The sequence below is a fragment of the Diadema antillarum genome, unplaced genomic scaffold (assembly GCF_040938485.1).
Source record: "Diadema antillarum isolate AM-2024a unplaced genomic scaffold, OU_Dant_1.0 scf00000008, whole genome shotgun sequence".
NCBI classification, from domain to species: Eukaryota; Metazoa; Echinodermata; class Echinoidea; order Diadematoida; family Diadematidae; genus Diadema; species Diadema antillarum.
In genome coordinates, this window is record NW_027270897.1 from 657,282 (window position 1) to 671,618 (window position 14,337).

At 38.3% G+C, this 14,337-nt stretch overlaps 1 protein-coding gene across 1 annotated transcript in view; it reads left to right on the forward strand.

Moving 5' to 3' along the window:
• Positions 1-490: 490 nt before the first annotated feature.
• The window catches only part of LOC139718333 (uncharacterized), a 30,896-nt gene continuing 17,049 nt past the window's right edge, over positions 491-14,337 (forward strand). Inside the window, exons 1-9 of the mRNA XM_071629815.1 lie at positions 491-559; positions 907-1,036; positions 4,204-4,289; positions 5,615-5,733; positions 6,951-7,038; positions 7,491-7,649; positions 8,586-8,697; positions 9,758-10,714; positions 13,819-13,959. Of these exons, the coding sequence (XP_071485916.1) occupies positions 491-559; positions 907-1,036; positions 4,204-4,289; positions 5,615-5,733; positions 6,951-7,038; positions 7,491-7,649; positions 8,586-8,697; positions 9,758-10,714; positions 13,819-13,959 (1,861 nt within the window). The remainder of the gene's footprint in view (positions 560-906; positions 1,037-4,203; positions 4,290-5,614; positions 5,734-6,950; positions 7,039-7,490; positions 7,650-8,585; positions 8,698-9,757; positions 10,715-13,818; positions 13,960-14,337) is intronic.

Below are 14,337 nucleotides of genomic sequence, written 5' to 3' on the forward strand. Positions count from 1 at the left end.
GTGCAGCATTTACATTAAATAATACTAGAATTCTATACAGTTGAACCTCTCGTATCCGGACAAGTTGGGACCGGGGCTCATCCGGATAAGGGATTTGGCCGGATACGGGAGACTCAATGCTTTATACATGTACATATACATACACATGTACTGATGTAGCCCATTGTAGTACCACATGTAGCAATGTGTATACTGCAACCTTTTCATTGTTACACTCAGTAACAGACCCCAAAATAGAGGTTCGTGTTTGCAAGAATGAAATCATTTTCTTTTATAAATTCTTGGGATGATTTACCTAAATAATTATTAAGAAATGTATCAAGTATATGTAATTCATTGTGTTTGTGTAGGAGATCTCAAGGAGTTGGGAATCCCCCTTTCCTCCCGTAATTATTAAAATAAAAATCACGGCGAGATTGCGTCCGTATAATAGAGAGATCCGGATAAAGGGAGGCCGGATAAGAGAGGTTCAACTGTACATAGTTTTGCAATGTCGCTGACTGCCCTATCCTACCAGTACCAGATCTCAACACCAACTGACGACTCTGCAGAGTTTCTAGTACATCTACATGTACCTAGCGTAAATTCTTGTTTGGATGTTATTGCATCACAGAACAGCAGGGGACCTCGAGAATAATTTACTATTAAAGTGAGGTCCTATACCTATGCCTATGGCTATCGGTTTATAAAATCTTCTAAGAACTGATTGAACTTGGTTTGAAGAATTAGAATATATTCTAGATGTAGAAGTCTAAACAATTGATTATTTAGATATATTATGTAGATCCTTGTTTGAGTAGACCCTAATTCTGAGTAAAGTCAAGCAAGTGTCAAGTTATAAACAGAAATGCTTCCTCATGTTGTTCAGTGTTGTGGATCTCTCTCGAATATTCCATGCAATCACAGAAATCTGCAGAGGACAGCCATGAGGCCTTGGCAGTCCAGAGGGATGCTGACGAGGCGATGTTGATTGACAGTGATGATGATGTGAATGACATGCCTGACACCCAGCCAGTGGATGATAGAGTACTCAAAGGTATACAGTATTATACGGTAGTTACCCACTTTATCTCATATGCCCTGTAAGTAAACAAATAATAAAACCATACAAATACAGTAACATAAGGAATACTTCTTAACCTGTTCCATACTAAATTCTGAAATTCCCATTGACTTTAATACACAGGCCACCAGGTTCCCGTATGGAACAGGTTCCCGTATGGAACGGGTTAACCCTTTTCACGGTATGTGCTCAGGCAATGGACTTTGCTTGCTATGCTTTTTCATGAGCATTCAGTAGTGGGCAAGTCCAAGATAACACGCACGTTACGTATGGGACATTCAGAGACTTTTATGACCTGAAAAATAGTGTTAATGGCCTTTGATCATATTGAACTTCATCATGGTGATTGATATGTAGAAGAAGTATAGTCATGTAAAAAATTGAGAAAAATGACCTTGACAATTATATTCTAGAAGAGAAAATATGTGCCGTTACATATGGGACCAGAAAAATTTTGTTTTTTTGAACATTTTTTTCAACCTCGAAACTCTCTGAAAGTATATCATTCTACAACCTGTAACTCACTGTGATGAAAGTCACAACATTCAAGATTATCACAGGTAAGTTTCATGTCATTAGGCAAAAAGCTCTAATTACAGGTTCTAATTAAAGACAGACATGACGTGTTACGTATGGGACAGTTACGTATGGGACAGTTTGTCCCCCATTCATTTAGTGTGTGAAGAACCATGTTTATGGGTATTTTGCATAATTATTGAAGTAAAATCAGTTGAAACTACTCAAATACTGATCCAGATTGTCAAGGAAACAATATTCCCCAAATATTCACCATCATAATCATATTCAATCATATTTCTATATTTTTATGACCAACCTGGGTATGCATGCCCTTTGTCCCCCATTCGTTTAGTGTGTGGAGAACCATGTTTATGGGTATTTTGCAAAATAATTTTGCAAAATACCCATAAACAAATTTTTGCATAATTATTGAGGTGGAAGCAGTTGAAATTACTCAAATACTGATCCACATTGACAAGGGAACAATATTCCCCAGATATTTACCATCATAATCACATTCAATCATATTCTATATTTTTTATGACCAACCTGAGTATGTATGCCCTATTTTTATCAGGATAGTTACTACTGAAAAATTGAATAGTTTAAAGTGTTTACTTCCATTGATGAAGGGCAGTTTGCCATTTAGTTTCAATAAAAAACAACTTGACACAAGAAATATTAAGTTTAATAAATAAGCAATACCTGCTGCGTGGAACCCCAGGATCGAGTAGATATATACAACTGTATGATGTCTGTCTAGCAGTCAGGTCATTGATTCGAGTCACACCTCAGTATGTATACCCATGAATTTTGTTGTAGCTACTACTGAAAACTGAATAAGGACAATTTGTGTATCACTTGCAATTTAAAAAAAAAAACATTTTACTTTTTTTTTAATATATATATATATATCACAACCATTTCAAATTGGATCTCCATCACATAAACTTTGAATTCCTCTAGTCTTAGGATTTTATGCTCTTACATTGTAAGTAATTCATATAATTGGTTTCCAGTCATCTCTTTAAATGTTGAAAACTGAATCCCCTTTTCTACAAAAAAACTATACCATCCCTTTAATGCTCATTTTTCATTGTGTATTTTGCCATTTTCCCCTCCCCCTTTCTGAAAATTGTTCAGTCAAGTTCATGTATTGTTTCAAGTGTCTATAAATCAAAAAGTAGCTACAATGTTGGGATGCTTTCTTCAGGATGATTGACCACTTGTGTACTGACAGACCTTCCCAGCTAGCTACATGCATTCACATGCAATATGTATGAGGATGTCCCATACGTAACGCATTTGTCCCATACATAACATTATTTCAATGCCTGATAAAAAATATTTCTTTTACTTTTTTTTCTTTTTTCTCTGGTATCTAATTTCTCTAAACAATAAATTAGAAATTTCCAAAAGGGCATTAAAATAACCTTAGCAATTTCAGAAAAAAACCTAAAAAAATGACCTCATTTTGTTACGTATGGGACATCTCATGATAGGACACGAGCTAATTTGCATAATCATTTGTATAATCCCTAGATTTTCATACCAAGTTAAACTATGTGATGAACTTCTTATGTCCACATATTAATCAAATATCATTTGCTTTCCTTTGAATTAATATGAATTTTTATAAATGTCCCATACGTAATGCTGTGTTTCACATTTATGCAAATGAAGCCCTTGAAATTTGCATAAATTTACATAATATCATTTTTTCCTCCACAGAAATCAAAACTTCAACTCATAAGCTTCAAAATTATACCAAACATGTCAATATTGAGCAAAGATGAAATTTTGCCTTCTGAGGGGACCTTATCTTGGACTTGCCCTAATCCATCCAAACTTGATCTCGTTGTAAAGTTACCAAACCCACTCAGGTGGAGCAATGTGTCTTCCAGTCCAACAAGAAAGCCATAGTGACACAGTATGAATTAGGTAGATTAGATCATTGTCTATTCATTGACAAACTGTCATCCAGACATATGTGCTAATCAGCAAATCTTAAAGCACCTCGCCATGCGTGCCAATCTGTATTAAAACCAAACACACATTAACTTCAGTGCAAGGAAAAGAAAAGTCCTATTTTTTTTTTTTTAATGTTAAGCAGCTATCTTCAATTACTCCAAGATCAGGGCCCTGTTTTATGAGGAGTTAAAATTGATGATATAGTTTATGTCAACTGTAAGTCTATGGCAGCCTGTGTGGTAATGAAATTTAAAATTGATTTTATCTTTTGATAAAATGGGCCCCCTACTGACAAAATTTCATAGGTGTGCATTAAAAATCTCTTATGATATCTAACAATCAGAATTTTGAAAATACTCTGCACTCCTGTTATCTAGTGAACACAGTTACAACAAAAATGTCAGTACAACATAGTACAAATTCAGGTCCCCAAATTATCATGTATAATATTTATGTACTTGACTGTTCGGCTGTAATGAAATTTCAATATTTATAACAAAAGAAAACTGTCGGTCCCGAAAACTTCGTTATAGGCCTAAAGGGAGTTACCTGTAATTAATTATTTGCTTGAGTCACCACCAATTTTACTGTTTCCTATGATTTTAATGATAGACATATACCAAAGATTGAGTAAATTGTTTCCAATGTAGATGTCCTTGCCTATGTGGAAGTTCGCACGAAAGCCGAGAATAGATCCAGAGGGGTGTCCAAACAACTGGAGCTTCTTGGAGCAAAGGTAAATCTTGTACTGGCGAGACAGCAGTTAATTGTTTTGACCTGCAGCCTGGGTACAATGCCAGACATCTTCATGAGACGTCATACATTGCATTTTAACCCTAACTTACCTGGGCTATTTAGCAAGCTTGAATTCCTGGGGGGGGGGGGGGGGCCATTATGGCCCCCCCTTCAGATCTCGGCCGTTGAACGCGCGATCGCCGCAAAATTTTGCATGAACATAAAGCCGGATGTAATCTACAAGACTGTTCAGTTAAATTTTCAAAAAATTTGCATTTTTTATTTTAGATTAATTAATTATGCAAATATATGCAAAAAACCTCATTTTCGTCTGTAATTGGCTTATAAAAGCTTATGGAATGCTGATTTTTGGTGTAAATGTTCCTAGTGACATTCCGAACATTTGTGCGTAAAAAAAAATTCAGTATCAAAATTAATTTCTTATGTTTTTTATTGTTTTATCATTTTTTAATGTATTTCATTGTTTTTTTGAACTTTTGTTTTTGTTGTTTTTTTCAGCAGAATTTGTCATACATATCTTTAGAAGCATAATTATACTAAAATAAATTTATTTCAGCCATTAAAATTAAAGATATGAATTTTTATATGAATTAATTGAAAAAACACAATTTGTATTGACTTTGTACACAAAATCACGTTTTTGAGCAATTTTGGGGTTGACGAAAATTTTTTGAAGGGGCGTGGCTTCGGAACGGTATGCCCGGGCACGACAAATTTGGTCTCAAAAGTTGCGCGAGACTTGAAAGTAAAAAGTCAGCGAGCGGCGCGGTCAAAAAATTTTGCGCGGCGGAATGGTCGCGGAATTCGTCGAGGGGGGGGGGGGCCATTATGCCCCCCCCAGGTAAGTTAGGGTTAAGCCATTGAGGATGAGTCCAGAGTATAGTCGGGCAAGTGTCTATGAGAAATGCATGTTGTAGCAATATCAGCCCGTCCTCAATGGGTTGAAGTAAGTCCATCATTAGATAAAGCAAAGAATACCTTCCCAGTGATAGCCACCGGTTACATAACAGAGAATAATCTTGAAGTTATGATTTAAATATCCCATATTATTTTCTCATAATTGTCTTTGTTTTTCTACCAGCTTCAATTGCAAATACCTCAACTTACCTAGAACGGAGTTATCTCATTTTGTGATAAAATTCTTCATCTTGCAATGTTGATAATTTTATTACTTCTCTGTGATTGATTTGTCTCTTTTCTGCTCCAAAGATACTGCATTGAATACCTTAGAACCTATTTTTGCTGTCACTTTTATGGCATGTTGAGTTTAATCAACCTGTTTTCTGTATTCTACCCATGCGCAAGGTATCAACAAAGTTTACCACTGATGTCACCCATGTCATCTGGAAGGATGGGAAGAAATCAACAAGAGACAAAGCAACCAAGAAAGGCATAAACCTGGTGTCAGTCCTATGGGTTGACAGGTATTTAAAGATCACATATAAAGTTTGTGACAAAAAAAACAGTTGTGATCTTAAGTCAATAAAGCCTCAAATACATTTATTTCTTACTTTGAGTGTATCCAAATATGTGGTATTATTTCATGGGCATAATACTTTGTGAATCTGAATTTATAAGGCAATTTCTTGAGCGCTTGAATTTGGGATCAAAATATGTGCCATTATTTCATGGGCATACAATGTACTTTGTGTATCTGAACTTATAAGACAACATCTTGAGTGCTTGAACTTGAAATGGAAAGCCACATTGATTGAAGGAGAAAGAAGTACAATTGTATTGTTCTTGGCGAGAGAAAAGTAAGTGATTTCCCATCTTGGACACAAAGTGTAAAGTATTTGTGTTTATGGGATCCAATATTTGTGTATACACGTCACCATCATATTTCCCAAATGTCAGTCAACTCTCAAAATTCATTAAAATTAAACACTGCAAATATACAGTGCAGTATGTTCATATATGATATAAATAGAAGGCAGGGATCTATAAAACTCAAACTTGATGGTCTGTTCCATGTGTATACATGTACATGCCCACTACTCGTCCATTTGTGTTTTTATGTGTGTACATTGTATACGTACAAGTGCATGTTTACAGCGGAGATGAGTGTTTCTGCAATAATTTCTATCAATTGCTTTCAGCAATAATCAGGTGGAGCTTCACTGCCTTTCATGCCCTCCAGAAAATAGTTGTTTAGGAGTCATGTGCCATACGTTTTTTTTTTTCGTTTGTTTGTTTGTTTGTTTGTTTTTTGTTGTTGTTTACAAAGTGTATGTGTTGTTCTTTCTGTTCTGCATAGACACAGAGCTATTTGATAGTGCTTTTGTGAGTGTTCCTATGGCTGTAAAACATTGATTTGCATTTCACTTTTGTTTTGTAGATAGTCACATGCAAGTACAAGTTGTACCTATTGCAGTGGCGGATCCAGAGGGGGGCGCAACCGGCGCACGCCCCCCCCTTTATTTTTCGTGAAGAACAAAAGAAATAAAAAGGAAAAAATGAAATGAAACCCGGAAGTGCCATCAGAAATATTAGTCACGCCCCCTTTACCGAATTCCTGGATCCGCCCCTGTATTGTATTTGGTAGTGTACACGGTACTGAGATTTTTTTTTTCTTTTTCCTGTGCAGATCCATTGTGTGAACCTGATACTGTACAATGTTTGTTCACTTTTGTTTCTGTAGTTGCAAGCAGAATCAAGAGCATGTCGCTGAATCACTGTTCCCTGTTAATGCACCGGATGAGAAGGAATCCCTGCCCATCAAGTTAAAGGTTTGTACAGCACAACTCATTGTTGTATCAATCATGCAACCTGGCTTCGTCGATGATTCCAATGAGAAGTACTGTAAAAGTGGATATTTTTGTGTGACTAATTTTATGTGCTCGGCCGGGTAGGAGGAGTTTCGCATGTTTTTATTTCCGCAGAAGCTGGAGCATATGGCAAGCAAAAATATTTGCATGCTTTTATTTTCGCTCTTGTTTCAGTTTGCGCAAAATGGGTAAAAATTTCAACAACGCGAAAATTTCCACTTTTACAGTAGCCTTTCGTGGCTTGCTGTTTGTGTAATACATTGCACTGAGATGTTAATAATCAATGATGACCTAGAAACATTGACTCTTGTTTACTCTATTTACTCTGTGTACTCCTGTGGATTTGTACAGTCCAGTTAATGTCAGGTACACGTAGATGGACGTATATCCAAACTTTCCATTTTATTTCCCAGAGGATGAAGTCTATGCAGCCCAAGGCGGTGGAGGAGGACATCCAGAAAAGCTCGGATCGAGGGATTAGGAAGAGGAAGAGGAGAGATGAGCATCCATCTCCTGCCTCCATCAGCATCCAGCCCCGTGTGCTCGTGGCAGACACCCAGCCGATGACTCCTGTAAGTCTTTGTTGACACGCTTGCCTTGCAGCAACATTGCTTGTATTTCTGGCGAGAAGTATGTGTTTGTATTAGACACTTGCACGTAACAACCCCCTTTTAGTGTTGATAAGGATTATCTATACTAGTATATTGCACATGTGCACCATGGCACCACATTTGCCATGGTGCAATCCCATCCCGGTGTAGCTTTAACAAACTGCAAATTAAAAAGGGTTTATTACGTCAAGCATGGATTGCTTGCTGACTGTACAGACAGTCCTAAGATAATCCTTTGCTTTATAGTATTGTGTTTTTTCTACTTCGTTTTGTTAGCTTTTTTTGTTTGTTTTGCTTTTTTTTTCTGGGGAAACCAGCACTCTACCAACATTTCCGTTTTATATGGGTCCCATCATTTTCATCAGTTCAACTTACTAACTGCTTACTGAAATAATAATATATTTGTCTTTTTATGTTGTTGACAATGTATTTAATTTTCCTCCTCTTTTCTTGAGAAATCATTTGTTCCATGCCTAAATACTGTAAGTGAGTGTACATTTGTGTGCTTTGCTTAAAAATTTGTTTTAACCCTAAATTTGATAAAGAAGTCGGTGGTAAGTCAGGACTTCAAATTGCGACATGGAAAGCCTGGGCTTCAAACCTCACATCTCCCTTCAGTTGGGGTTGCAATTATGATGATGAATATAATGTAACATATGATAATCATAAAATGTAAATATTACAATTTGCCACATGCATTGATTGAGATACAGGGGAAATCCCTTAAAGATGAGGTCAGAGGGACTACAGATATTACCTTATTGTAACTGTACTAAAAAGGGACTAGCTTGGACTAGTTTTTTTGTAACAGGGTTTCCCTGTACAAGATGCAATGTTAAGTACGGTACCAGACTACATTGTTTGTATGAAATATGTGTGAACTTCACTTGCCCACAGACTACCTTTGATACACCTCGCACACCTTCTCTCATCCCGGAAACACCATCAAGCATGAAGGCCTGTCTTGATCTTCTCGACAGCATCAAGAAGAATAAAAGTTCTGCTCACAGTGAGTCAATTTTGTAATCAACCTTGAAAAGTCTGAAACTTTATTTTGCATCTTTCTCTTTTTTCAATGCATTTGTATACAGGGTAGTATCAGCCGAAAAAAAAAAAAAAAATAAGTAGATAGAGAAGTAAGTGAAAAGATCTATCTATCTGCAAGTGTGTTATGCTGACAAAGTTGCAAGCCCTTAAGCTGAGAAAAATTTGACATAGGATGGTCATGGAGAAAAATGTGACAATGTACACATGTAGATTTCTTTGAAGACCAATAGTTTGGAATTGTAACAACTCCTATCTGAGGTTCAAAATCTGAAAGATGTTTTGAAATATGAAACCTTTTGGCTTGGGTTGCCAAAGAAAGCATTTTGGCTGAAACATGTTGTTTAGGCATTTTTTTCTTTGGCTTGTAAACTGTTCATCACACACGAACTTCAAAGTCCATTTTCTGGAAACTGAATTTGGTGGCCTGCTTACATATGTTCAAGGTAGGTCTCTTAATATAAACTGGGCCAAACTATGTAACACACATTAATGGGAAGCTCAGAGTCTTGAGAAAATGGAAATACTGCAATACGAAAAATGTAGGTTTTTATGACATTATTGAGCTTTTAAAGTGATGGATGTATGTATACATTTATTTCTCGTGTTTTGTTGTCATTTATGTGCTTTGATCAAATTTCTAGACAGACTTCAGCGTGCTTGTTGGTTGGCAACAGTTTAGTGAAGAAACAAATATTTTCAGACTTTATCTACCCTCTGAATAATGCTTAAGTTGTCTCCTTATTTTCATATAGCAAAATCTACCTACACAGTGTTAAATTATCTTAATACAGGACTCAGAAGAAGTGAGATAATATTCAATAATCAGTACTTTCCCATGACTTGTGAAATGTATTCTCATGTTTTGTAGAATTGATTGTGCAGTTTATTTGTGTGTGTACAAAGTCAGTTTTGAAACGCATTCATTTATGAAAAATGAGTACTGATTATGTTAATAATTGGCTGCAGATGAAAACTAAGTTGTCATGATTTTGTGATGACACTCTGTAATCCTTATGTTTCAGGGCGTCTGTCGATCACGGACTCGCCCAGAATCTCTCCTTCAACTCCCCTGCAGCAGCGTCTTTTCCAGTGCTTCACGGAGGAATCCAATTCCCTGAATCCCTCCCCGAGCACCAGCGTGAGACTCCACAAATCTGGCCCCACGATGCGAAAGAGGCAAGCTGTTCAGGCTGATTCAGAAGTCGAGGACCGATCCACTGGCAGTCCCATGGCTACAATCCCTAGAGGGCGTCCTAGTGGGGAAACGCCCCGATCTCACAAGCGAGGAGCTTCCAAGACGAGGGGCGGCAGCGAGGAGAAAGGGGATGATGGTGATGTTCGGAAAGCTCTCAAAGATGAGGACTCCACTGTAGAGGAGGAGGGACGGCCTGAAGAGAGAAAGGATCTCTCTGGGGTGAAACCATCCTCTCTCATGGAAGATGATGATGGTAATGAGAGAGATGGTCTTGTCCCAGATGAAAGTGAAACCAAAGAGGGGCGTGGTCACAAGAGGAAGACCTCTGTGGACACTCCATCAAGGAAGAGTAGAAGTGGATCCAAACCGAGGGGGCAGGGATCAAAGAAAAATCAGAAAAAGAAGCATGATGGACATCATGGGAATGAGCCTCCAGGTGCTGAGCAAAACTCAACAGCATCATCTTCAGCAGCTGCATCATCTGACTCACCGAGGAATAATTTACTTGCTCCCACTGATGGCAATTGCAGCAAGGATCGTGCAAACAATCCTTCTCAGATTATTAAAGATGTTCCTCTGGGGCCTGCAAGTAAGAAGCGCAAGCTTCTGTCCTCCCAGCCACAGATGCTGGACATTGACGGTGTCTCACAGCAACCACCAGAAGAGTACCCACTCCACATCAAAGAAGGCACAAAGGAAGAGGAGGATGGTAACAAAGCCACCTCCTCCAGAGGCGGAAAGAGGCCATCCAGGATTTCGGGACCTACTCAAGCTGAAACCATAGGTACCGTATGAAAGCACAGGCAATGTCAAGACTTGAATCCTTGTTTTACAGTGTACTACGAACACAGTTGTAACGAAATTCCAGTTACAACGAAATAGAAATTCAGGCCTCAACATTATCCTCCCTTTGTTTTTTTATTACCCACGCCGATGAAAATCGGCAGGGGGTTATGTAAAGGGTTCCGTATGTTTGTTTGTTTGTTTGTTTGTTTGTTTGTTTTTTTGTTTTTTTGTTTGTTTGTTTGTTTGTTTGTTTGTTTGTTTGTTTGTTTGTATGTTTGTTTGTTTGTTTGTTTGTTTGTTTGTTTGTTTGTTTGTGTACAAGATAACAAGAGAACGGGTAAACGGATTTGCACGAAATGTTCAGGGAATGTTTGGATAATGACAGGAAAGAATCGATTAGATTTTGGTGATAATCGGTTGACCCTTGCAAATTCTGTGTGACCTTGAAGTTTTGACCCCATGGTATAGTGACCATTCCGAAAATTTCCCGTTTCTCACTTTGCGATTTTCCGCTACCATACGAAGACATAAACTCCCCAACGATCCGACTTCGCTGCTCAAATGTTCGTAAGAATTCCGAAATTTACGTTTAGGCCTATTTGAGGGACTATGTCCTTCTAGATTTATGAAAGTTCGTTCTCCGTCATCACAAACTGGCCCGTATTTTGATGATTTTTCAAATCAACATTGATTGTTTTTTTCGTTGGAGGAGCATTTTGCTCGGTCACAGTCACACTGCACGATATGCGCGCTCAATGTCAATGCGTGTGCAAGGCCGCTGAAAATGCATCGCGCTCTACACTGTTGGTGCAAAATTGCACCGGGGACGTTGCGGCGCTCGTTGGTGGCCAAATACTGGTGCAGTAGACATTTGCATTCAACCCTTGCATTGAATAATTCCCGTAGACACTAATCATAGGGGTAATTGCCTAGGGGGTACGTAAATTTTGTTTTTCTTTTTTACCCACGCCGATGAAAATCGGCAGGGGGTTATGTAAAGGGTTCCGTATGTTTGTTTGTTTGTTTGTTTGTTTGTTTGTTTTTTTGTTTTTTGTTTGTTTGTTTGTTTGTTTGTTTGTGTACAAGATAACAAGAGAACGGGTAAACGGATTTGCACGAAATGTTCAGGGAATGTTTGGATAATGACAGGAAAGAATCGATTAGATTTTGGTGATAATCGGTTGACCCTTGCAAATTCTGTGTGACCTTGAAGTTTTGACCCCATGGTATAGTGACCATTCCGAAAATTTCCCGTTTCTCACTTTGCGATTTTCCGCTACCATACGAAGACATAAACTCCCCAACGATCCGACTTCGCTGCTCAAATGTTCGTAAGAATTCCGAAATTTACGTTTAGGCCTATTTGAGGGACTATGTCCTTCTAGATTTATGAAAGTTCGTTCTCCGTCATCACAAACTGGCCCGTATTTTGATGATTTTTCAAATTAACATTGATTGTTTTTTTCGTTGGAGGAGCATTTTGCTCGGTCGCAGTCACACTGCACGATATGCGTGCTCAATGTCAATGCGTGTGCAAGGCCGCTGAAAATGCATCGCGCTCTACACTGTTGGTGCAAAATTGCACCGGGGACGTTGCGGCGCTCGTTGGTGGCCGAATACTGGTGCAGTAGACATTTGCATTCAACCCTTGCATTGAATAATTCCCGTAGACACTAATCATAGGGGTAATTGCCTAGGGGGTACGTAAATTTTGTTTTTCTTTTTTGCTTTTGTGGATACCATCAAAGATCGTACACTCATACGACCTTTGGTATTTGATGATTTTTCAAATTAACATTGATTGTTTTTTTCGTTGGAGGAGCATTTTGCTCGGTCGCAGTCACACTGCACGATATGCGTGCTCAATGTCAATGCGTGTGCAAGGCCGCTGAAAATGCATCGCGCTCTACACTGTTGGTGCAAAATTGCACCGGGGACGTTGCGGCGCTCGTTGGTGGCCGAATACTGGTGCAGTAGACATTTGCATTCAACCCTTGCATTGAATAATTCCCGTAGACACTAATCATAGGGGTAATTGCCTAGGGGGTACGTAAATTTTGTTTTTCTTTTTTGCTTTTGTGGATACCATCAAAGATCGTACACTCATACGACCTTTGATATCATCACACTCTCGGCTTGCTATAATCAAAATATCCCGCAAGAAAACGGCGTATTTCTCGATTTTTAGCGCTTTTTTCCGCGACCCGTCGCGTAGACAATACTCTTAAAACTGGACTTAATTCGCGCGCGCTTTTAAAAGTTCCGATTCTGCACTTTTGACGGTGGAATTTGGGATTTTCGATGGATTTTTGGAGGAGACTTAAGGACTTTCCTGTACGTGAATGAGTGTTAATACCGTATGTGTAATTATGTGATTTGCGTGTGATGTGACTGTAGAACCAAAGATCGTACACTTCATTGTACGATCTTTGGTAGAACTCACTGGCTGGTGATAAAGCACACTGGCAATTAAGTGGCCGAATTCTGGTAGATGACCGAATGCACATTATGTTTACCCCGACTTTGTACTTAGGCGTGGGTCTGCCGCCTTTGACGGCCCCTCTCTAGTTGTTTATTTGTTTGGTTATAAAGAAATTTCGATGTAATGAAAGGAAATTGCCGATCCTGAGGACTTCGTTAAAATGGGGCTCCACTGTACTGTAAACATACATGTAACTTTGAATCGATCCATGTTAAGTGCCACCGTATTATGTAAATGATAAAACACCTCAACTTGAACAAGATAAAATCTTTGTCTTTTATCCAATACTTCAATCATTACTGTACTTACACCAAACATTGTTTTATACCATCTGTTCCACCATCTGTTCTAAAGGCCCTACTATTCTCCATGAGTGTCTCTATGATTTTTGTACAGAATATTTGTGTGTGTCAAAGAAGAGTTACTTCACTGATGTACCAAGTTTTTTTCTCAGAGACCCTTCTGTCTAAGTTTGTTCTTGTAAAAAAAAAAAAAAAAAATTAAACAGAAGATGAAAAGATTATGCATTCATGGTCTTAAAATCTTTTGATTTCCAATTACAGTTCTCTTGAGATTCTGATTCTTACTCTGATGTTATGTGTTTTCCTTTGCCATTAAAGATGAAAACTGCCAACCAGCTAGTCTCCAGGAATGTAAAGCGGAACTCTCATCCGTCTTGTCGACAGACCTGAGCGGGTCATCTGTACTCTCATCATTGGACAACCACAACAGACCAAGCATTGAAGAATTCAAAACGACAGGTACAAATGTATGTCCTGGTATCAAGTGTGATGAAACGGCAATAGTAGAAGCCTTCATGTGCAATCACACTCTGTACAGTTTCCATCAAACATCATCCATGGGGAGCACTAGGTTGTAGATTGACTGTATGTGACTCAGCGCAACATGCTTACTAGTGTTTCAAATCATACAACATTTGGCATCAACTATATCAAGGTGAATATGTGACCCGCTTCAACAAAAAGGTCCTAAAGTCGCGCACGGTCGAAGCCGTGAAAATCGAGTTTGAAGTCAGAGCATTAAAATTGGTCAAAACTTACGATTTTCTGATTTTGATATATTATTGGAGTCTAACATGTCCTCTATCATCTGTCGAAATTTTGAAGCAAAATGATCAA